Consider the following 25,764-nt stretch of genomic DNA (forward strand, 5'->3'; position numbering starts at 1 on the left):
TTTTTGTACTGGAACAAGTCTGTTTTTACAAATGTTTGACCACATATGTTCTAGCGCCCGTTAATTTAACGGGCTTCATGTCTAATATATATATATATATATATATATATATATATATATATATATATATATATATATATATATATATATATATATATATATATATATATATATATATATATAAAATAATATTTTTTTCTTCTTCTTTTGTCTCTAGGCCTGCACAGATCTTTTGTCCCACCAGAAACAGCTCACGGTTGGGTTGCCTCCTGAGCCAAGAGAAAAGACCATTACTGCGTGCGTTTCGTATTAATTATACTGGTTCTGGATGGGTATTATGCTCCATTTTTCATGCTTTTTAATTAGACTGTAAAAACTTTATCAGCAGGAAGAAGGTAGAACAGTGAGAAGGGGCAGATTGGGTACTGTGGGCTACTGAACCTCAGTCGTGACCTTTTTTTCGTTATATTTTCATTTCTATTTTTTTTTTTTTTTTTTAGTATAATGTGAAAATTGTTCATTGAATATACAGTCTGAGTGAACTCCAATTCCCAGTGTCTTCTATCCCTTATAGGACTGGAAGCAGGGAGGTCTCCTTCAATGAGGTGGTGTTTGTCCATACTGTGGTCTTGACCATACTTAAAGCTAAAGTTTAATCTGCTTATATTTATATTTACCTCCCTGCTTCCTCCCTCACTGTTTCAGCAAGATCCTACTGAATTTTAAAAAAATAAATAAAATCTTTCTGATTTTATTACATACACTGTGTTGTCAAAAGTATTGGGACGCCTGCCTTTACAAGCACATGAATTTTAATGGTATCCCAGTCTTAGTCCGTAGGGTTCAATATTGAGCTGGCCTAACTTTTTGCAGCTATAACAGCTTCAACTCTTCTGGGAAGGCCGTCCACAAGGTTTAGGAGTGTGTCTATGGGAACGTTTGGCCATTCTTTCAGAAGCGCATTTGTGAGGTCAGGCGTTGACGTTGGACAAAAAGGCCTGGCTCACAGTCTCCGCTCTAATTCATCCCAAAGGTGTTCTATTGGGTTGAGGTTGGTTGCAAGCCAGTCAAGTTCCTCCACCCCAAAGTCACTCGTCCATGTCTTTATGGATCTTGCTTTGTGCACTGATCCAAATCATTTGGTGGAGGGGGGATTATGGTGTGGGGGTTGTTTTTGAGGGGTTGGGCTTGGCCCCTTAGTTCCAGTGAAGGGAACTGTTGAGGTGTCAGCATACCAAGACATTTTGGACAATTTCATGCTCCCAATTAAAACATTACATAGTTACATAGTTGGTGAGGTTGAATAAAGACAATAGTCCATCCAGTTCAACCTGTGTAGGTGTGTGTGGCTGTAATCATCTCACATAGCCCTGAATGTTCTGATCCTTGAGATGTACGTCTAAGAGTCTTCTGAAAGTCAAAATACTACCCACAGAAACCACTTCTTGTGGTAGAGAATTCCACAATCTTGTAGCCCTAACAGTAAAGAAACCCCCACGTTGCCTGAGGTTAAAACGCTTCTCGAATCGCATTGTATGCCCTCGAATCCTCATGCAATCCCTTCGACTGAACAGCTTTTTTTCTAAGCGGAGATCCCCATTGAGATATTTATGAATTGCTATCATGTCCCCCCTCAGGCGTCTCTTCTTCAGGGAGAATAAATCAAGCGATTGCAGACGCTCTTCATAATTAAGGTCCTCCAATCCCCTAATTAGTTTAGTTGCCCTTCTCTGGACTCTCTCCAGCTCCAACACATCCCTCCTGAGAACTGGCGACCAGAACTGGACAGAATACTCCAGATGCGGTCGGACCAGAGTTTTATAAAGTGGAAGGATTATAGTCTTATCTCTGGAATACATCCCTTTCTTTATGCATGCTAATATTCTGCTGGCTTTGGCAGCTGCCGCTTGACATTGCATGCTATTGCCTAATCTATCATCAACCAAGACTCCCAGATCCTTTTCCATTTTTGATTTCCCCCAAGGGTTCCCCTCCTAACGTGTATTGTGTTTTTATGTTTCAAGTCCCCAAGTGCAAAACCTTACACTTCTCCACATAAACCTCATTTGCCATGTCGTTGCCCACTCCGTTATTTTGTCCAGGTCATTCTGTAGGATATCTGCTTCATGCTGTGCAGTTATTGCCCTGCCCAATTTTGTGTCATCCGCAAAAACTGATATAGAACTACTGATCCCATCCTCAATGCTGTTTATAAATAAATTGAACAAGGTTGGTCCTAGGACTGAGCCCTGGGGGACCCCGCCTACTACCTCAGACCAGTCTGAGTACGCGCTGTTTATTACCACCCTTTGGACACGGCCTTTTAGCCAGTTCCGTATTCAAGAGCAAACCCAGCTGTCGATACCTGCAGACCTTATTTTATAAATTAAGCGCTTGTGGGGAACTGTATCAAACGCCTTAGCGAAATCCAAGTACACCACATCTACTGGTCTCCCCCTATCTAGCTCACAGCTCACCTCCTCGTAGAATGTTAAGAGATTGGTTTGACAAGAACGCCCATTTGTAAACCCGTGCTGATTACCGCTGATGATGTTGTTGTCTTTAGCAAACTCTATGATATAGTCCCTTATCATCCCCTCCAGAAGTTTACATACTATCGATGTCAAACTGACAGGCCTATAATTTCCCGGGATATGCCTCTGACCCTTTTTGAATATCGGAATCATGTTAGCTTTCCTCCAATCCCCTGGTACATCTCCTGTCCTAATACTGTCCGCAAAGATCAGGAACAGTGGTCTGGATATAACCTTACTGAGTTCCTTGAGTACTCTCGGATGTACGCCATCCGGGCCTGGTGATTTGCTTGTGTTAAGTTTATCCAGCCTTTCCCTGATTTCACCCTCTGTTAGCCATAGTGGCAAGTCCTGTGTATTACTACTAACCATACAGTCATGGTCAGTGTACCCCTCCTTTTCCTGTGTAAAGACTGACGAGAAAAAAGCATTCAGCACTCCTATAGACAACAATCCTATAGACAAACTCCTAAACCAGGCCAGTCAAGCTTCTCCACCCCAAAGTCGCTCGTCCATGTCTTTATGGACCTTGCTTCGTGCACTGATCCAAATCATTTGGTGGAGGGGGGATTATGGTGTGGGGTTGTCTTAAGGGAACTCTTAAGGTGTCAGCATACCAAGACATTTTGGACAATTTCATGCTCCCAATTCAAACATTCCTATAGACAATCTCCTTAACCAGGCCATTCAAGTTCCTCCACCCCAAACTCGCTCATCCATGTCTTTATGGACCTTGCTTTGTGCACTGGTACGCGGTCATGTAGGAACAGGAAGGGGCCATCCCCAAACTGTTCACCACAAAGTTGGGAGCATGAAATTGTCTAAAATATCTTGGTATGCTGATGTCTTAAGAGTTCCCTAAGAGGGCCAATCCCAACCCCTAGAAAAACAAAACAACCTTGCACCATATTCCCACTTCCACCAAATGATTTGGACCACTTCACAAAGCAAAGTCCATAAAGACACTGGATGAGCAAGTTTGGGGTGGAGGAACTTGACTGGCCTTACCTCAACCCGATGGAACATCTTTGGGATGAATTTTAGTGTAGACTGCAAGCCAGACCTCACAAATGCGCTTCTGGAAGAATGGTCAAACGTAGACACACTCCTAAACCTTGTGGACAGTCTTCCCAGAAGAGTTGAAGCTGTTATAGCTGCAAAAGGTGGGCCAACTCAATATTGAACCCTACGGGCTAAGACTGGAATGCCAATAAAGTTCATGTGCGTGTAAAGGCAGGTGTCCCAATACTTTTGAAAAGCCATATAGTGTACCTTATTTTGGACCCATTGATGTTGTGCTTCTCTATGGGGCCCTGTCGGGTAGGCTTTGCGGGACCTTAGAATTTCTAATGGAGGTCCTGATGCCAGAAAGCTACTTGATTTATTATGGAAGCCTTGGCACTTTATGGCGTGTCAAAAGCCATAAAACTCTTTGTAAAAGTAATTTCTTTCTGTATCCTTAGTACATAATTGTGGTCTTTATGTTGTTCACCCCCCAGGCCTTTGCCATATGACAAACTCATCCAGTTAATTGATGAGGCCAGTGAACAGAATATGACCATATCTATCCTCACACAGGTATGCAACCGCTTCTTCCAGTGCTTTTCCACATATTAAAGTGCACAACTATGACCTCAAAATTTTTGCAGTGCCTCTCCAAGCAAGAGTATGTTCTTTTTCCCTTAGATGTAGGGGGCCAGCGTTATTAATGAACTAGCATCTGGAACTCTTTCCCACCCCGCCCATGCAAAGTGTATTGTACAGCCTTAGCCAGTGCTACTGCACTGACCTCGCCCCCTGACGTGCTTCGCTCTGCCCACCGGGGGCTTAGATATTTGGGTGGGACGAAACACGTCGGGAGACGGAAAGTGGCGTTGCGGATGCTTCTTCAATAATACCACTGAAAGTGGTCAACTGATTTTATGTGGTAGCGTCTATAGGATCCTTCATTTGTATAGAATGGTACACCAAGATGTTCTTCTGGCAGTGTTTATCCTTTTTGTTTTTTTTCAGGGGTTGGCTATTGATTTCTGTTATCTACAATATTTTGATCGATTTTAAAAAGCAACTGGACAATTTATTTCATAAATGGGGGGAAAGAAAATTGTATTTTAACATCTGTTAGCGCAGTCCTTCCCAACCATCGTTCTCCAGAGATGGCTAGGGGATCCTTGAGTAGAGGACAATGTAAAGGGGCTCTTTTTTTAATGACCACCAATGTAAAGAGGGTGCTTCTGCACTGACCAATGTAAAGGGGCCTTTCCCCATTAACCACCAATGTAAAGAGTCCCACCAATGTAAAGAGGCCTTCTTCTCCAACCACCAATGTAATAGGCACATTTCCATTCTCCAATGTAAGCAAGTCCTTCTCCACTGACCATCAATGTAAAGGGGCCCTTCTCCACTAACCACCAATGTAAGGGGACGCCTCTCCCTAACCATCATTGTAAAGGGACCTTTCCCCATTAATGGCCAATGGAAAGAGGCCCTTCTTCTTCAACCACCAATGTAATAGGCATGTTTCCATTCTCCGTTGTAAGCAAGTCCTTCTCCACTAACCATCAACGTAAATGGGTCTCTTCTCCTCTGACCACTAATATAATAAAGACCCTTCTCCACTAACAATAAATGTAAGCAAGTCCTTCACCACTGGCCACCAATGTAAGGGGACACTTCTCCACTTGCCACCAATGTAAGGGGACACGTCTTCATAGACCACCAATGTAAGGGGACACTTCTCCACTGGCCACCAAAGGAAGGGAGTACTTCACTAAACACCAATGTAAGAGTTTAATTCTCTGACAAACAATTAAGGGGATACTTCACCACTGACGATCAGTCTAAGGGGACACTTGTACACTGATTACCAATGTAAGCAGTTCCTCCTGCACTGATGATCTATGTAGGGCATGGACTATACTACATTGGCCACCAATGTAAAGGGACACGTCTTCATTGACCACCAATGTAAAAGGACACTTCTCCACTGGCCACCAATAGAAGGGGGTACTTCTTCACTAAACACCAATGTAAGGGTTTAATTCTCTGACAAAGAATTTAGGGGATACTTCTCCACTGACTATCAGTCTAAGGGGACACTTGTACACTGATTACCAATGTAAGCAGTTCCTCCTGCACTGATGATCTATGTAAGGGATGGACTCTTATACACTGGCCACCAATATAAAGGGACACGTCTTCATTGGCCACCAATGTAAGGGGACACTTCTCCACTGGCCACCAATAGAAGGGGGTACTTCTTCACTAAACACCAATGTAAGGGTTTAATTCTCTAACGAACAAGGGGATACTTCACCACTGACGATCAGTCCATAGCAGTGATGGTGAACCTTGGCACCCCAGATGTTTTGCAACTACATTTCCCATGATGCTCATGCAGTCTGCAGTGTAGGTGAGCATCATGGGAAATGTAGTTCCAAAACATCTGGGGTGCAAGGTTCGCCATCACTGGTCTAAGGGGACACTTGTACACTGATTACCAATGTAAGCAGTTCCTCCTGCACTGATGCTCTATGTAAGGCATGGACTCTTCTACATTGGCCACCAATGTAAAGGCACACGTCTTCATTGGCCACCAATGTAAGGAAACACTTCTCCACTGACCAATTCTTTCTCATGTCCTCAGGAAATCATGGTATACCTGGCGATGTATATGAGGACCCAGCCATCTCTGTTTGCCGAGATGTTCCGTTTGCGAATTGGGCTCATCATTCAGGTGATGGCCACAGAACTGTCCCACTCCCTGCAGTGTTCTGGTAAGCCTCTACGAATAATTACTGGGAATGTTTTGTAGTTGATGCTTCTCTAAGGTGCAACATACCTGGACATATCTATGGACAAGCGGTGCTATTTTTGCGGTCATTGACATGAATTATTGCGTGGCTTGCAATTATTTCATAACAGATTGGGATTTAACTGAAAAAAAAAATGAATAAATATATATATATATATTGTGTGTGTGTATTATAATAATATTGCATGTATTTAAATAACTTATTGTTTTAAAAGTGGTGATTGACTCCTCTGTATTCTACATAGCTGAAGAAGCAACTGAGAGTCTCATGAACCTCAGCCCATCTGATATGAAGAGTCTTCTACACCATATCCTAAGTGGAAAGGAGTTTGGGGTGGAGAGAAGTGGTACGTAGAAGGGAACCTTGCTATCACTATAGAGCAGAATTTCTCCTTTGTTTCAGGTGTAGCACCCTTTAAAAGTATACAAAATCTGAGATACCCCTATTTAAAAATGTAAAAAAAGTAAATGTTACCAATGGGAAACCTGTGCCTGGGACTCACAACTGCCTTAAGGAAACAACTTCACATAAGAAGCCCCTTTTATATCGGGGGCTCCCCAACACATCAGATTCCTACCTTTTACATTGATGTCCCTCCATCACGTCAAAGCCCCCCTTTATCTTATTGGTCCCCCCTTCTTATCAGAGGTCCGTATGTCACATCAGACACCCCCCCCCCCCCCGCATTTCAGGGGTTTACTCATGTAAACTCCTATTGATGGTCCACCATCGCATCAGTGTCCCCCCGCCCCCCTCCCCCTTCACATCAGAGGTCCTTTCCTTCACATCAATGCCCCCTTCATGTCAGAGTTTCACCCTTCAAAGGGGTAACCCCCCAGTGCTGTATATTGGCCTAGACCAAGAAGGCCCAGGCCTAGGGCGGCACTTTGCATGGGGGCAGCAAAAAAGCCACCCCCCTCCACCTGAGATTCTATTGGCCACTGGTTGCTAGAGCCGCCTCTCTAATCCCCCTCTCACTCACCCCCTCTCTCTCTAATCCCCCTCCTCTCTCTCCCACTCCCTCCCTCTTTCTCTCTCATCCCCCTCCCTCTCTCTCATCCCCCTCCCTCTCTCTCATCCCCCTCCCTCCCTCTCATCTCCCCTCCCTCTCTCTCATCTCCCCTCCCTCTCTCTCATCTCCCCTCCCTCTCTCTCATCTCCCCTCCCTCTCTCTCATCTCCCCTCCCTCTCTCTCATCTCCCCTCCCTCTCTCTCATCTCCCCTCCCTCTCTCTCATCTCCCCTCCCTCTCTCTCATCTCCCCTCCCTCTCTCTCATCTCCCCTCCCTCTCTCTCATCTCCCCTCCCTCTCTCTCATCTCCCCTCCCTCTCTCTCATCTCCCCTCTATCACTCTTTGATTCCCCCCCCCTTCTATCTCTCACCCACCTCCTCTCACCCCCCCCCCCCATGAGATCAAGCTTGGGCTTGTAGTCCTTCAATTTTGGAGGGAGTCACATCCGTTAAAAAAGGAGTAGGGCAAATTTATATAGGGGGGGGGGGGCGGTGCCCAATTTTAGTCTTGCCTAGGGCAGCACAAAACCAAAATACACCACTGGGTAACCCTTCATGTCAGCGGTTCCTCCTTCATATCAGAGTACCCCCACATCAGAGTTCCCCCTTGGAAGTCAAAGGCTTTTATCACGTCAGAGGTTCCCCTGTATATGAGAGCCCCCCCCCCATCACATCAAAGTCTACCATTACCAAAAAATCCCCCCCACCCCCATTAGAGTCCTCTCATTTATCTCTGATCCAGGGAAAACTGGGTCTTGAGCTTATACGGCACTCCAGGTGGGAACCCAAATGGCACCCTAGTTGAGGAACACTGCTATAGAGCACTGGGCACATTATAGGGCTATCGGAAGCCATGGCACAGGTTGAGGGAGTTTTCCCTTTTAAATGACCTAAAGTGAACCTGCATGGGGCGAGCCAAAAGGCTCACTTTATTGTAGCCCTCTTCAGCATTGTATACTCGCCTTTCCTTTTCCCACCACTCCATTAAACTGTAGGGAGTGAAGGAACTTCCAGTGTAAGCTACAAATCACCAGATTGGTCTAGAACTGTTACGTTCCTCCTTACCCAGAAGTACCCAGTATTCTCTTCGGCTCCCTTAGGGGGAAATGGGTATATGGCGTGAAAGGGGAATCAAAGCAAACCCATTTCTTTGCCCTGAATGGGTTCAACTTTAATTGTCATTGACTGACCTTCTACCATTGCAACACCGGAACATGTACAAAACGTTCTTTAAAAACAGGCTTTCTCAACCTTTTTACCCCAGAGGAACCCTTGAAATAGTTTTCAGATCTCCGGGAACCCCTGATAAGATTAATCCATCAGGGGTTATTGGGAACATGCCCTTTATGTTGGTGGTGGCAAGTATGAAGAATTCAACCATTAGAGGGGTGGCCAGAATGACCCCCTTGCAGTCATACTGCTGGTTCTATGGATTTGGACCTGGAACTATGCAGGCCACCATAGGAGGACAGTTTGTCACAACTCCACTTTATAAAACTCTGGTCTGACCACATCTGGAGTATTCTGTCCAGTTCTGGTTACCAGTCCTCAGGAGGGATGTGTTGGAGCTGGAGAGAGTCCAGAGAAGGGCAACTAAACTAATTAGGGGATTGGAGGACCTTAATTATGAAGAGCGTCTGCAATCGCTTGATTTATTCTCCCTGAAGAAGAGACGCCTGAGAGGGGACATGATAGCAATTTATAAATATCTCAATGGTGATCTCAGCATAGAAAAAAAGCTATTTAGTTGAAAGGATTGCATGAGGACTAGAGGGCATACAATGCGATTAGAGGAGAAGCGTTTTAACCTCAGGCAACGCAGGGGGTTCTTTACTGTTAGGACAAGATTGTGGAATTCTCTACCACAAGAGGTGGTTTCTGCGGGAAGTATGGTGGCTTTCAAAAGACTCTTAGATGTACATCTCAAGGATCAGAACATTCAGGGGTAGGCGAGACGATTACGGCCACACACACCTACACAGGGGGAACTGGATGGACTATTGTCTTTATTCAACCTCACCTACTATGTAACTCGTGGAACCCCTCGCCAACCCTGGAGGAACTCTAGTTGAGAATGGCTGTTTTTAGGAAAGTCACCAAATTATAATCATCTCCAATAAATTATTAAAGAAGTAAATAAAAAGAACAATGATGTTTCCTATTCCACACAGTGCGGTCCATGGACACAATGGCCAGTCCGGCTATTTCAATTCGTGAACTGGGGGCCGTTGGAGCAACAAAGAGCGAGAGAGCTGGAATCACACGTCTTAAAAGTGACATCAAAGTGGTAGGTGAACAATTTATTAAACGCGTCAGTGATGTATCGATCTAAAGCTGGCCATACACTAGTAGGTTTTCGAACGGACCTTCGTCCAAGAATTCCCAGTAAATTTGAAGAACATTATTTGAAAATACTTAAAAATTGTGTTTGCTTTCAGCATTCGATTTTTGGAGTGAACTTTCCTGAGCAAAAACCACATTCACTGTTAGTTATTTATTAATCTCAAAGGGAAATTATTTAAGTATTCGGATTCTGAGAAATTAGTTTGTCCAAGAATAATTTTCTTGTCACTGGTTGACAATTAACATGGATTTGACCCCCCCCCCCCCCACTAATGATTAGAAAATCAAAAATGAACGTTCTTGAAATTTCAAACCAAATTCTACTAAAGTATGACTGGCTTAAGTCTACAAGGTCTTTAACTTTTTTTTTTTTTTTTGCAAGCGATAGACTTAAAGGGGAGTTCCACCCATTTTTAACAGCTTCCGGACCGCCCACCGCCGATTTACTACGGCAGGGCGGCCCTCCTGCGCGAAACGACGTAGGTCTACGTCGGTCACGCGTCTGCAGCTAGGGGGCGAGCACATGCCGCCAACGGTGCGCGCTCCACCCCCCACTCGGCAGCAGGGACTTGGATGCACGGGGCAGGTGGCACCGATTGCCGCCTGACACCAGCGATCGCTCCCCGCTGAGAGAGAAGAACGGTCGGCTGTTGTAAACACAGCTGACCGTTCTTCTCCCTGGAATGATCACAGAGCACCTGTGATCCTGCTATATAGGAACACAGGTCTCTGTGATCATTTCACAAGCCACGCCCCCATACAGTTAAACACGCCCCTAGGTACACATTTAACCCCTTGATCACCCACACTGTTAACCCCTTCCCTGCCAGTGTCATTAATAGTTACAGTGCATATTTTTAGCACTGATTCCTGTAGTAATGTCACTGGTCCCCCTAAAAAAGGTTAACAATGTCAGTTAGGGGTCCGATCTGTCCGCTGCAATGTCGCAGTCTTGCTAAAAATCGCAGATCGCCGCCATTACTAGTAAAAAAAAAGAAAAAAAAACAATAAAAATGGCAAATCTTTCCCGTAGTTAGTAGACGCGATAACTTTTGCGCAAACCAATCAAAATACGCTTATTGCGACTTTTTTTTTATTTTTATTTATTTTTTTTTACCAAAAATATGTAGCAGAAAAAAAATTGGCCTTAAATGTTAAAAAGAATATATATATTTTTTATATATATATATATATATATATATATATATATATATATATATATATATATATATATATATATAGCAGAAAGTGAAAAATAATATTTTTTTTTTTTTTTCCAGAATTGTCCCTCTTTTTCTGTTTATAGGGCTAAAAATTGCAGAGGTGATCAAATGCCACCAAAAGAAAGCTCTATATGTGGGGGAAAAAAAAGGACATCAATTTTATTTGGGTACAGCGTCGCACGACCGCGCAATTGTCCATTAAAGTAACGCAGTGCCGATTTGCAAAATATGGCCTGGTCATTAAGGGGGCAAATCCTTCCGGTCCAGAAGTGGTCAATATAAGGACACATACCTGTCTAGGGAACCCCACAATGCCGGCACCCGAAGCTGACCCGTCCATTGGCTCCAGGTGCCGGTGCCGGAATCCTTACTAAGGGAAACAGGAAGTGAAGCCTTGTGGATTCACAGCCTACTTCCTACTGCGCACGCTGCGCTTTCTCAGTGGTCCCGCCGTCTTCAGGGACCTCTTTTGTATCTCACAGAAGAAGGAGGGGCCACAAATTACATAATACCTGTTTTTGGTATCTGCTCCCCCCCCCCCCCTGGCCCCCCGGAAGGTGCCAAATTCAGCACCAGAGGGAGGGGAGGAAGCAGTAAAAGCTTTGTTCCACCCAAATATAGAAGCACTGCTTAAGGCAGGGATCCTCCAACTACGGCCCTCCAGCTGTTGTGAAACTACACATCCCATGAGGCATTGTGAAACTCTGACATGACTAGGCATGATGAGAATTGTAGTTCCTGAACAACTGGAGGGCCGTAGTTTGAAGACCGCTGCTTCAAAGGGTCACCTGTGGTCAATTTGGGGCAAAATTAAAAGTCTTGACATGTTTGGAATCTATTTTTTCGTTGAATACCCAATTTTAGAGGATTTATAGTGTTTTGAAGAAGAATAAGTGATGGTTTTTGGAATGTTTTCACCATAACTTGTGTATTTAACTCTCTTTTTTTCCAGCTGGATAGACGTAGGCAGTCTCTGGCTGCGGAGGGCCAGGTGAACCAATGAGCACTTTTCGTTTCCTATCACTGCGGAGTTCATACATGCTTTGCTCAGTCACTGCATGGGGTGTTCACATTGGGGCTTTCCTTGGTGCACAGTATATAGTCTATAGCAGTGATGGGGGATCTTGGGACTACATTTCCCATGATGCTCTCTGAACTCTGCAGTGTAGTTGAGCATCATGGGAAATGTAGTTCCAAAACATCCGGGATGCCAAGGTTCACCATCACTGGTCTATAGAGATATACTATTGTATAGGTCACTCATTGGCACTGGTTGGTGCTGGAAGTATATATTCTACTTTTGTAATCTTTATGGACCTTTTTATTATATACACTTGTGTTAGTGCCGGTTCACACCTATGCGACGCAGGAACCATGCAAATCACTGGGGGGTGTCAATACACAGTTAACGACACCCCCCAGATCAGTTTGCATATCGCAGTGCGGAATGTCAGTTCGGACATGAATTGGATCGAATAGGTGTGAACACCCAATGCGATCCGATCCGAAAAATGGGTCCGGTACGATTTTGGCCCGAATGCAATGCGAATTCAGCCATGCAATATGGCTAAATTCGCATCGCACAGACATGGCATGTGATTTTCAGAGCAGTGCACTGCGGATCTCATGCAATATCTGACATCGCATGTGTGAACCGGGTCTCAGGCTTGTTTCAATCGGTAATATTTGCACTAGTCACTGTTATCAACTTCTAATGATTTGTTAAGTGTTTTGGATCGGCTGATTTAAAGCCGAACTGCAAGCAAGCGGCTAAATACCAAAGGCTGTTTTATCTGCCAAAGGGGCAAGGATTTCTGTCCATCCAGTACTGAGATTTACACAGCCTGTCTGGCAGGCCAGGAGACCTGATTTACCAGCAATTAAAATGACGCAGGTTTTGTACTCTCTCCCAGCCTGTGATTGGACAGTGAAAAAAGAATGAAAAACAATGATGAGCTCATTTGTCACTCTGGTCTCTTTCTATCAGCATGCTTCTTTGTAGCGCAGCAGCACATCTGATTGGCTCTGTGGTTAAAGAGGAACTTTACTCCCCCCCCCCCCTCCACCATCTCCATCCCCACCCCCCAACTTCCCGTCCCCACCCCCCAACTTTCTTCCCCCACCCTGCTTTTTTTCCCCCAGCCAACCCCTCTTACTTGTGGAAAAGAAAGCATTATTGCCTGCCCAGTGGATCCAACATTGTCCTTCTGTGATCCTTTGACCCTGAGCCGCCATCTTGGTGCACCCAATCTTCGGGAGCCCACAGCTGCCTCTTCCAAACCCAGGGCAGCCAGGACTTGATTTCAGCCTTTTGCAACCCCCCCCCCCCCCCGTATTTAGCTTTCTGCAACCCCATTATGACCACTAGATGGAGCTGACAATTGTAGGAAATACATTTTTATTTATTATGCCATAATGCAGTATTTTCCCAAACCACTCAATTTTATATATATATATATATATATATATATATATATATATATATATATATATATATATATATATATATATATATATATATATATATATATATATGTATATGTATATGTGAATAAAAACATACAAGGGAAAAAAAAAATTTGACCCAGATAAAAGAAAAAAATCTAATTTTAAAGTGTCACCATAGAATAAGTAAACAGGTACAGATAACCAATAAAAAAAAAAATATTGAATTTGCCCCCCATTCGAACACAGCGACTGTACATGCAATCTCACAGGAGGAAAAGCTCTGTGAATATTTTTATAAATGGACATCAGAGTGGTATGCCTGAGCAAATAATTTTTTTATATAGAAAAAAAAAATGAATAAAAAACATTTGACCCAGAAAAAAAAATCTAATTTTAAAGTGTCCCCATAGAATGGCGCTATGGACACTAAGTAAGCAGATACAGATAACTGATGAAAAAAAAATATATATTTAATTTGCCCCCAATTCGAATGCAACCAATGTACATGCAATCTCACAGGAGGAAAAACTCTGTGAATTTTTAAAAAAATGGACATCAAAAAGTGGTATGCCTGGGCAATTTTTTTTAATATACATATATATAAAAACGTATAAGAAAAAAAAGAATTTGACCCAAAAAAAAAAAAAAAAATAAATATTGAATTTTGCCTATCATTCGAACACAACGAATGTACAGTGCCTTGCGAAAGTATTCGGCCCCCTTGAACTTTGCGACCTTTTGCCACATTTCAGGCTTCAAACATAAAGATATAAAACTGTAATTTTTTGTGAAGAATCAACAAGTGGGACACAATCATGAAGTGGAACGAAATTTATTGGATATTTCAAACTTTTTTTAACAAATAAAAAACTGAAAAAAGGGGGGCGTGCAAAATTATTCAGCCCCTTAAGTTAATACTTTGTAGCGCCACCTTTTGCTGCGATTACAGCTGTAAGTCACTTGGGGTATGTCTCTATCAGTTTTGCACATCGAGAGACTGAAATTTTTGACCATTCCTCCTTGCAAAACAGCTCGAGCTCAGTGAGGTTGGATGGAGAGCGTTTGTGAACAGCAGTTTTCAGTTCTTTCCACAGATTCTCGATTGGATTCAGGTCTGGACTTTGACTTGGCCATTCTAACACCTGGATATGTTTATTTGTGAACCATTCCATTGTAGATTTTGCTTTATGTTTTGGATCATTGTCTTGTTGGAAGACAAATCTCCGTCCCAGTCTCAGGTCTTTTGCAGACTCCATCAGGTTTTCTTCCAGAATGGTCCTGTATTTGGCTCCATCCATCTTCCCATCAATTGTAACCACCTTCCCTGTCCCTGCTGAAGAAAAGCCGGCCCAAACCATGATGCTGCCACCACCATGTGTGACAGTGGGGATGGTGTGTTCAGGGTGATGAGCTGTGTTTGCTTTTACGCCAAACATAACGTTTTGCATTGTTGCCAAAAAGTTTGATTTTGGTTTCATCTGACCAGAGCACCTTCTTCCACATGTTTGGTGTGTCTCCCAGGTTGCTTGTGGCAAACTTTAAACAACACTTTTTATGGATATCTTTAAGAAATGGCTTTCTTCTTGCCACTCTTCCATAAAGGCCAGATTTGTGCAGTATACGACTGATTGTTGTCCTATGGACAGAGTCTCCCACCTCAGCTGTAGATCTCTGCAGTTCATCCAGAGTGATCATTGGCCTCCTGGCTGCATCTCTGATCAGTCTTCTCCTTGTATGAGCTGAAAGTTTAGAGGGACGGCCAGGTCTTCGTAGATTTGCAGTGGTCTGATACTTCTTCCATTTCAATATTATCGCCTGCACAGTGCTCCTTGGGATGTTTAAAGCTTCGGAAATCTTTTTGTATCCAAATCCGGCTTTAAACTTCTCCACAACAGTATCTCGGACCTGCCTGGTGTGTTCCTTGTTCTTCATGATGCTCTCTGCGCTTTAAACGGACCTCTGAGACTATCACAGTGCAGGTGCATTTATACGGAGACTTGATAACACACAGGTGGATTCTATTTATCATCATTAGTCATTTAGGTCAACATTGGATCATTCAGAGATCCTCACTGAACTTCTGGAGAGAGTTTGCTGCACTGAAAGTAAAGGGGCTGAATAATTTGGCACGCCCAATTTTTCAGTTTTTTATTTGTTAACAAAGTTTGAAATATCCAATAAATTTCGTTCCACTTCATGATTGTGTCCCACTTGTTGTTGATTCTTCACAAAAAATTTGTTTTATATCTTTATGTTTGAAGCCTGAAATGTGGCAAAAGGTTGCAAAGTTCAAGGGGGCCGAATACTTTCGCAAGGCACTGTACATGCAATCTCACATGAGGAAAAGCTCTGTGAATTTTTTTATAAATGGACATCAAAGTGGTATGCCTGGCCAAATTTTTTTTTTTTATATATATAAAAAATGAATAAAAACATACAAGAAAAAAAAAAAAACCCCATTTGACCAAGATAAAAAAAAAATATTGAATTTTACCCCCCATTCGAATGCAACAAATGTACATGCAATCTCACAGGAGGAAAAGCTCTGTGGAAAAAAAAAAAAAAAATGTGAGCACCCCGACTTCATGACCATAATCCACATTTGCTTTTGCTAGAAGCTTTGACAATAAACTCACCAGATCGTTTTGTAATTTCAATTTAGTTTTTTTTTCTCAGCTTTACAATGTCCAGATAATTCACAGGAATAATTTAATAGCCGCATTAATCTATTAATTGGCTATCCTGCATGTCATGATCATTTTCAATGTTCTAAATTACGCTGGGACTTTTTATATCCTATTTTTGGCCTTTAGTTGAAGGCAATGAATTGAATTAAGTTAATTAATGAATTGAGTTAATGGAGTGACAAGGGTGCAAAGACTAGAAATAACTTTGGCTTGCGCCACTCTAATTTCTTATTTGGAATGTACTTACCCTCTGCTTAACATTTATTCGTTTATAAATAAAGCTACTGCCAGTTCATTTCAATGCTAATTTATGTTTCTATATACAGGATGTGGATGTCTCATCAGCCTCTTCATTGGTAAGTATGACCTTGGTTTGATACTTTGTATGGGGTGTATATGTCGTGTATGTTTAGAATATGTTTGGTAGTTATCTTTGGCTACCTCCTGGCAAAGTTGACCCCTATCCCCTCCCCTTTTCACCCATCATTCCCCAATGTTATGCACCTGAGTCCACCGTCACCTGACCCTTGCCTTCACCTCTTCCCAAAGTGAAGACCAATGGTTCACCACAGCTGTTTATCTATGGCACGTTTCAGTCTTGTTATCTTCTTCCCATAAGATCATCACGCCATTCCATTTTGCTTCCTTCCACCATTCACCAGTGCTATGCACCGGAGTCCCCCAACATCTGACCCTTGCCTGTATCCCTTCCAAGATGACGACCAATGATTCACCGCATCAGTTTATGTAAGGCACTTTCCAATCTTATTGTCCTCATGCCATCCTCTACCCCTTCCTTTCACCATTTGCCAATGTTGCATAGCAGAGTCCACCAACACCCGACCCTTGCCAGCACCCCTTTCCAAGGCGAAGACCAATGATTCACTGCATCAGTTTATCTATGGGACTTTACAATCTTGTTACCTACTTCCCATTAGGACACCACGCCATCCCCTACCCCTTCCTTCCACCAACACCTTACCCTTGCCTGCACCCCTTTCCAAGGTGAAGACCAATGATTCGCAGCATCAGTTTATATATGGCACTTTCCAATCTTATTGTCCCCTTTCCTATGTCCTCATGCCATCCTCTACCCCTTCCTTTCGCCATTCGCCAATGTTGCATAGCAGAGTCCACCAACACCCGACCCTTGCCAGCACCCCTTTCCAAGGCGAAGACCAATGATTCACTGCATCAGTTTATCCATGGGACTTTACAATCTTGTTACCTTCTTCCCATTATGACGCCACGCCATCCCCTACCCCTTTCTTCCACCATTCGCCAATGTTGCATAGCAGAGTCCACCAACACCCCGACCCTTGCCAGCACCCCTTTCCAAGGCGAAGACCAATGATTCACTGCATCAGTTTATCCATGGGACTTTACAATCTTGTTACCTTCTTCCCATTATGACGCCACGCCATCCCCTACCCCTTTCTTCTACCATTCGCCAATGTTGCATAGCAGAGTCAACCAACACCTGACCCTTGCCTGTATCCCTTCCAAGATGACGACCAATGATTCACCGCATCAGTTTATCTATGGCACTTTCCAATCTTGTTGTTGCCTTCTTCCCATGATGTCACCATGCCATCCCCTACCCCTTCCTTCCACCGTTCACCAAAGCTGAGTACCAGAGTCCACCAACACCTTACCCTTGCCTGCACCCCTTTTCCAAGGTCAAGATCAATGATTCACAGCATCAGTTTATGTATGGCACTTTCCAATCGTGTTGTTGTCTTCTTTGCATGATGTCACCACACCATCCCCTACCTTCCACCATTCACCAGGAGTCCACCAACACCTTACCCTTGCCTGCACCCCTTTCCAAGGTGAAGACCAATGATTCACTGCATCAGTTTATCTATGGCACTTTCCAATCTTGTTACCTTCTTCCTATTATGACACCACGCCATCCCCTACCCCTTCCTTCCACCATTCACCAGGAGTCCACCAACACCTTACCCTTGCCTGCACCCCTTTCCAAGGTGAAGACCAATGATTCACTGCATCAGTTTATCTATGGCACTTTCCAATCTTATTGTCCCCTTTTCTGTGTCCTCATGCCATCCTCTACCTCTTCCTTTCACCATTTGCCAATGTTGCATAGCAGAGTCCGCCAACACCGAACCCTTACCCTGCACCTCTTCCCAAAGTGAAGACCGTTGATTCAACGCAGTTGTTTATCTATAGCACTTTCCAGTGTTGTCACCTTCTTTCCATGTCATCCCAACATCCCGTACCCCTTCCTTCTACCATTCACTGTTACACACCTGAGTTCGCCAACCCTGGACCCTTTCCCACACCTCTTCCTGGGGTGGAAGATCACTGTAGGAAATCATCCATGACACTTACGAGTTTTGTTGTCCCCTTTTCTGCGTCGTCCACCCATTTTCACATCACCGTCTACCCCTTCCTTCCACCATTTACCAATGTTACACACGTAACTCTGCATCTGACCCTTTACTGCACCTCTTCCCAAAATGAAGACCAAGAATTCCCTGCAGGAACTCATCCATGACACTTGCCAGTTGTCACCTTTTCTGCATGGTGATATTACGCCATTGTCTACCTCTTCCTTCCACTGTTTACCAATGTTACGCCCCTGAATCCCCATCACGTGACCCTTGTCCGCAACCCTTTCTAAAGTGAAGACCAATGAATTACCGAGCAGCAGTTTATCCATGACATTGACCAGTCTTGTCTCCTTCAGTCTATGATGTTTTTAAGCCATCCCCTACCCCTTCCTCCCACCATTCACCAATGTTGCGCACCTAAGTCTGTCACCTCACCCTTGCCCGCACTGCTTCTCTAGAAGGAAGACCAGTGATTCACCACTGCAGTTCATCCACAGCATGAACCGGTCTTCTTGCTGCCTTCTGTCCATGGTGTTGTCACACCATCCCCTCCATCTTCTTCCTAATATTCACCAATGTTATGCACCGGAGTTTGCTGTCATGTGACCCTTGCCTGTACCTCTTCCTGGAGTGAAGACCAATGTTTCACTACAGCAGTTCTGTTATATTCTCCGTGTTGTGAGAGACACAGGACTCTGGTCTGGAACAACGGTTGTTTATTCAGGACTCTCTGTACACTCCAACATGCATTACAGGACAGCTCTGCATATCAATACATCTCCTACATGTGTCTCCAAGATGGCCACTCTGCCCCTTGACCCTTGTCATCACTCCTGGGTGGAGCCAGCCTTAAAGTGACAGTACATGTGAAACCCTTCAGGTATAACACCTTCCATCCATCCCTAAAAAAAAAAAAAAACAACAACAAAAAAAAAACCACAACAATACGAGAACAGGCATAAAACAGTAACTAATAATTGTCCAATACAGTTCTCCAACTCAGGAGATTTACATGGCTTCTTCCGCGTCCGGATGTGAGAACAACTTCCAGGGACGCTACGGGGAGAACATGGCAGCGGATCACTTTCGGTGGGCCCGTCGAAAGTCTCGTAACCGCTCTTGCATTTGAAACCGGTCAGGAGGGCGACAGTGTCGTTGAGGACGGACACCCAGGGCCTCGGGGCCGGAGGAAGCAGGGCTGGCCGGAATGGACACCGGCGGGGCCAAGAGGGGATCCCCTATCTCAGAGGGTGAACAGACCTCTGGACCAGGGCTGGAGGGCTCTGTTGGAGCTGAGTTCAAAAGTTCAGAGTCTCCCCAAGCATCAGTCTCAATGCCTCCTGATCCAGTAGGAGCAGATCCTTGAGATACTGGAGGTGCAGCCGATGTCAGGGATTCGGGCAGCTGAGAACGAGGACGCAATTGGTCCGCATGCCTTCTGCAAATGGAACCATCTTCCAGGCAGACCCGATACATTTTGGGTCCCAAAGTCTCTGCGACTATAGCAGGAAGCCAACGAGTGTTGGAAGCGCCATAAGATCGAGCCCATACCTTTTGCTGGGCTGTAAACCGGGGAATCTCGTTGTGTTCGACCCTCTTGTCTTGGGACTGCCGTACATGTTCCTGGACCGTCTGAGGGCGGAGCATATCCAAAACAGTCCATGGCTGCCGACCCAAAAGAAGTTCAGCTGGAGTTTTCCCAGTAGTTGCATGTGGTGTGGTTCTGTAAGCAGAAAAGGAGTCCAGCTGCTGGGGTGACAGGGACTGTTGTTTACTTGTAGCCACAGTAGCTTTGAAATAGCGTTTGAAGGTCTGTACAAACCTTTCTGCTTGACCATTTTTAGCCGGGTGGTAAGGTGCGGTCAACTTGTGTTTGATGTTGTGGGCAGTCGGGAAACCCTGAAACTCCTGGCTTGTGAATTGTGCACCGTTGTCTGTGACAATTTCTCTGGGGTATCCAAACGTAGCAGCGAGATGTAACAGTATGGAAATCGTCGCCTTAGTCGTTGGCTGGGTAACAGGAATGATCTCAGGCCACTTTGAATGGGCATCAATAATGATCAAAAAGGTGTGTCCTCTGATCGGGCCTGCAAAGTCCAAGTGTAGGCGAAACCAGGGGACCGTGGGCCAAGTCCAGGGCTGGACGCACCCTCGAGGAGGGTCTCTTGCAGTTTGTGCACATCCAGCACACGCATTCACATATGTCGTGATATCGGAGTCGAGGTTCGGCCACCACACATAGCCTCGGGCCTTTTGTTTCATACGTGTGCCCCCGGGATGACCAGCATGTAGCAAGTCCAGAATGTGTCTCCGGAGGGTCTGTGGAACGATCACTCGGTCTCCCCATAAAACACAGTTGCCAGCCACAGTTAATTCCAGACGCCTACGGAAGTAAGGTTCATAATCCTGTGTGACAGTTGCAGGCCAACCGTACCGTACCCAGGAGAGTATTGTCTGAAGGAAGGTATCCTTGGCTGTATGGGCTGCTACTTCCCCGGAAGACAGAAAGGACAGGCTGGTGTAACGACAACTCTTGACAGGTGGAGAAGAGTCTGTTAATGTCCTTGTTAGCCGGGACATGGCGTCCGCATTAGCATTGGCATCATGGCTGCGATACTGGATTTTGTAGCTATATGCTCCCAAGAATAGGGCATAGCGTTGAAGACGGGCCGCAGTCGTCTGGGAGATGCCTTTGTCAGGGCTAAAGATCTGAAGGAGTGGTTTATGATCAGTCAGTATGGTGAATTCCCTACCATACAGGTAAAGATGAAACTTCTTAATTGCCCATATGAGCGCCAGAGCCTCTTTGTCAATGTGAGAGTAATTGCTTTCTGCTTTTGTCAAGGACCTGGAGGCGAATGCCACAGGTTTCTCTGACCCATCTGGTAAAACGTGAGATAGTACAGCCCCTAGACCATAGGGTGAGGCATCACAAGCCAAGGTGAGAGGCCTTTGGAGGTCATAGTGCACGAGCATGCGTGACGCCAACAGCTTTCGCTTAGAAACTTCAAAAGCACGTTGGCATGCAGCCGACCAGTTCCATCTGGAGTGTTTCTCCAAAAGCTTGTTCAACGGAAACAAAGTGTGTGCTAGATCCGGCAGGAATTTGTGGTAATAGTTCAGCAAGCCCAGGTATGATCGCAGCTGTTGGACGTTGGTTGGGGCTGGAGCTTTTACTAAAGCATCTACTTTGGCTTCCGTGGTGTGTATACCCTCTGCATCCACAAGGTGGCCACAAAACTCCAATTTAGGTACCATGAATTGGCATTTCGCTAAGTTCACTTTTAGACCCTGCTCTTGGAGTCTGGCCAACACAAGCTCCACGTTACGCTTGTGTTCCTGGTCCGTCAGGCCCGTGATGAGCATGTCATCTAACAGGCACTGTGTGAAAGGAATGTCTGCCAAAATCTCATCCATTTTGCGTTACCAAATGGCTGGGGCGGAGGCTACACCAAACACCATCCGATTGTATTCATACAGTCCCTTGTGAGTGTTGATGGTTAGAAACTTACGGGACGAAGGGTGGACCTCAAACTGTAAATAAGCTTGCCTGAGATCAAGCTTGGTGAACTTTTGAACTCCGCTCCAACAGAGCCCTCCAGCCCTGGTCCAGAGGTCTGTTCACCCTCTGAGATAGGGGATCCCCTCTTGGCCCCGCCGGTGTCCATTTCGGCCAGCCCTGCTTCCTCCGGCCCCGAGGCCCTGGGTGTCCGTCCTCAACGACACTGTCGCCCTCCTGACCGGTTTCAAATGCAAGAGCGGTTACGAGACTTTCGACGGGCCCACCGAAAGTGATCCTCGTCGCCACTGTTATATTCTCCGTGTTGTGAGAGACACAGGACTCTGGTCTGGAACAACGGTTGTTTATTCAGGACTCTCTGTACACTCCAACATGCATTACAGGACAGCTCTGCATATCAATACATCTCCTACATGTGTCTCCAAGATGGCCACTCTGCCCCTTGACCCTTGTCATCACTCCTGGGTGGAGCCAGCCTTAAAGTGACAGTACATGTGAAACCCTTCAGGTATAACAAGTTCATCCATGAAACTAACCAGTCTTGCTGCTACCTTCTTTCCATGATGTCATCATGCCATCCTCTACCCCAGGGATCTCCAAACTACGGCCCTCCAGCTGTTGCAGAACTACATGTCCAATGAGGCATTGTAAAACTCTGACATTCACAGATATGACTAGGCATGATGGGAATCGTAGTTCTGAAACAGCTGGAGGGCCATAGTTTGGAGACCCCTGCTCTACCCTTTCATCCTAACCTTCCCCAATGTTACACACCTGAATCGGTCATCAAATGAACCTTGCCTGCACCTCCTCCTGGAATGAAGACGCCTTTCTCCCATAATTTGCCAATATTACGCACCTGAGCCCTGCCCACAACTCTTCCCAAATTGGAGACCAGTGATTCACCATAGTAGTTTATCCAATATACGGACCAGTTTTGTTGCCACCTTCTCTTTTATATTGTCCTTATGCCATCCTCTTCCCCTTTTTTCCACCCTTCCCCAATGTTATTCACCTGAGTCTGTCAACACATGACCCCTGGTTGCAGCTCTTCCCAGAACGAAGGCCAATGATTCACTGCAGCATTTAATCCATGACACTGACCAGTCTTGTTGCCACCTTCTCTCTATGTCATCACTCCATCTCCTAGTCCTGCCTGCCACCTCCTTTCCATGACAACCCTTGCTTAAGCCCACCACCCCCTGACCCTCACCCCCACCTGTTCCTAGAATGGAAGACTGTTGATTCACCACTGCAGTCCATCCATGACACTGACTGATCTTGTAAACACTTTCTCTCCCAACATTTCATCCCACCATCTTCTACCCTTTCCTTCCACATTTCACCGGTATAACTTCACTTGAGTCTGCCATCACATGATCCTCGCCAGCACCTCTTCCCAGAGTGAAGATCAGTGATTCTTTGACGCAGTTTACTGACTGGTCTTGTTGCCACCCCCTTTCCATGATATCATCAAGACACTGAAATCTTCAAGAACCTGCTGATGGCAGCTCATAAGAGGTGGCCATGTCACAGGGCAGTGACATAGGCTCTTTATGGTGGAAGCTCGCACTCTGCAGTTCAGAAAAGAGAAGACATGTGACCTGTTGTGTCACATGACCAAAGATTTAGGTAAGTATTGGAGGTAATTAATGTAGTTTTTTAAAAACTATAATCTATAATTGGGCAATTGGCTACCCTGGAGCTAGATTGCTACAGTACTGAATCTGCTGCTGCCTGCCTGTTGCTTACCTGAATTGCCTGTCCGGACTACTCTCTTGCTTGCCACCTGCATCGAACTTTCCCTGGACCTGACTACTTACTCTCTTGCCTTCTGCCTGTTTTTGTTCTCTTCGTTGCCTGCCACCTACCTCGACCTCTGCCTGGACCTGATTACTCTTGCCTGCCACGACCTCTGCCTAGACTTAACTAGTTTCTTGCCTACTGCCTGCCTGGACCTGACTACTGTCTTGCCTTCTGCCTGGTTTCATTCTCTTTGTTGCCTGCCACCTACCTCGACCTCTGCCTGGACCTGACTACTCTTGCCTGCCATCTGCCATGACCTCTGCCTAGACTTGACTAGTCTCTTGCCTACTGGCTGCCTCGACCCGACTATTATCTTGCCTGCTGCCTGTTTTAACCTGTGCCTGAACCTCCCTACTCTCTTGCCTGCTAAGACCTCTGCCTGAACTTGACTTCTCTCCTGCCTGCCACTGCCTAGACTTGATTACTATCTTGTCTACTGCCTGCCTTGTTCTGAATACTCTCTTGCCTGCTGCCTGCCTCAACCTCAGCCTGGAACTGACTACCTCCTTGCTTGCTGCCTGCCAAGACCTGTGCCTGGACATTTCTCTCTTGAATGCCTTGACCTTTATCTGAGCCTGATTACTCTCTTGCCTACCTCGACCTCTGCCTGGACCTGAATACTCTCTAGCCTGCCTCTTATGTATTGTCAGTGCACCATAGCCCTTCTGTTCACCAACCACTTGATAGGGTGGTCCTGTGAGCCACAACCTGGTGGCAGTTTGCGGCAAAGAAAACTGGAGACCATTAGGGTTTTCAGCCCATTACCTCTTGTGGGGTGTTCTGGTGACGACCAACTGTCACTTAGATCAGATGTGCCCATGTCATCTTCCAGGGGGGTACCGTAACCGCTACTACTGCAGAATTTCCTGGCCAGACTCTGGTCAGAATCTCCATTCTTTTCAACCAAGAGTCTACCTTTTGGGATGATATACATATGACCTGTCCCTTAGAATGCATTGAGATCCTTCCAGCATGTGCAGAAGAAAAGCTTGATGGAAGATCCCTTAGTGGTGGCTAAGCTCATCGAGGATCAGGGAAGACTAGTGGAAAGGGGGACTGTGTAAAAATACAGGTATGGTCAAATTGCTTTTATTTTACTGATATTTCATTCCTTCCTCAGAGGCCTGGTGATTCTCTTTCTGTGTCTGGTGACCGTTTCAGCACGACCTCATCCGATGACGAAGGCGCCTCTGATAGCCGACAAGGGCAGTGGCTCCGTAGAAGACGACTGGATGGGGCTTTGAACAGAGTGCCAGTTGGCTTCTATCAGAAAGTTTGGGCTATTTTGCAGAAGGTGAGGCAGATGTATTCTTTACATTACAAGAAGAGTCATGGAGAAGGCAGAGTTTCTCAAATGTTTGTTTTATTTTTTTTCAGTGCCATGGATTGTCTGTGGAAGGGTTTGTCCTGCCTTCTTCTAGCACACGTGAGGTACAGCATTGCATAGAGTCAGTCCACACAAAATTGGCATTTCAGCTTTGGATTAATGCTTGATTAATACATTACCCAATGGTTTCTTGTGTGCAGTGTTTAAAAGGGATCCTTACAAAAATTTGCAGGTAAACAAGTATTTAAAATGCGTATTTGCAGCATTTTCCCATTCCATATACAGCTCTCTATTCACTTGCAATGGGCCCCTGAACTTGCTAGGAAATGTGACTTCTTCAGGAGCTTTAATTCCCTCAGCATTCCCCTCTTGCCAAGTCATAGCCCTCTCCCCCTTTGGGATTGTGTAATAATTTCTGTGCTGGCCCAGCTCCTTTCTCCTTGCTTGACATAGCCCTCTCCCCCTCTCTCTGGGAGTATGTATAGGCCTCGACAAAACCCGGGCGCCAGGTCGCATTTGCGACTAGAATTAGCGACCTGGCGCCTGGGGGTGCCCTGCAGAGGGTGTCCTGTAATTTTTGTATGGACTTCCGCGCACGGAGTGCACGGACTTCCGGGCCGTCCGAAAATTGAGGCCCCGGCTTTTCGGCCTACTTGAGATGAGGCTTCCAATGGGGAACTGGCGCCCTCTTGT

General features: G+C 45.2%; 1 protein-coding gene across 1 annotated transcript in view; it reads left to right on the forward strand.

Annotated features, from left to right (window-relative positions):
- The window catches only part of PHKA1 (phosphorylase kinase regulatory subunit alpha 1), a 120,852-nt gene that overhangs the window by 89,378 nt on the left and 5,710 nt on the right, over positions 1 to 25,764 (forward strand). The window contains exons 24-32 of the mRNA XM_082263171.1: positions 218 to 297; positions 4,034 to 4,112; positions 6,181 to 6,310; positions 6,594 to 6,695; positions 9,532 to 9,647; positions 11,879 to 11,917; positions 16,388 to 16,417; positions 24,865 to 25,038; positions 25,122 to 25,175. Of these exons, the coding sequence (XP_082119297.1) occupies positions 218 to 297; positions 4,034 to 4,112; positions 6,181 to 6,310; positions 6,594 to 6,695; positions 9,532 to 9,647; positions 11,879 to 11,917; positions 16,388 to 16,417; positions 24,865 to 25,038; positions 25,122 to 25,175 (804 nt within the window). The remainder of the gene's footprint in view (positions 1 to 217; positions 298 to 4,033; positions 4,113 to 6,180; positions 6,311 to 6,593; positions 6,696 to 9,531; positions 9,648 to 11,878; positions 11,918 to 16,387; positions 16,418 to 24,864; positions 25,039 to 25,121; positions 25,176 to 25,764) is intronic.

This window comes from Pelophylax lessonae (assembly GCF_965119305.1).
Source record: "Pelophylax lessonae genome assembly, chromosome: 7".
Taxonomy (NCBI): Eukaryota; Metazoa; Chordata; class Amphibia; order Anura; family Ranidae; genus Pelophylax; species Pelophylax lessonae.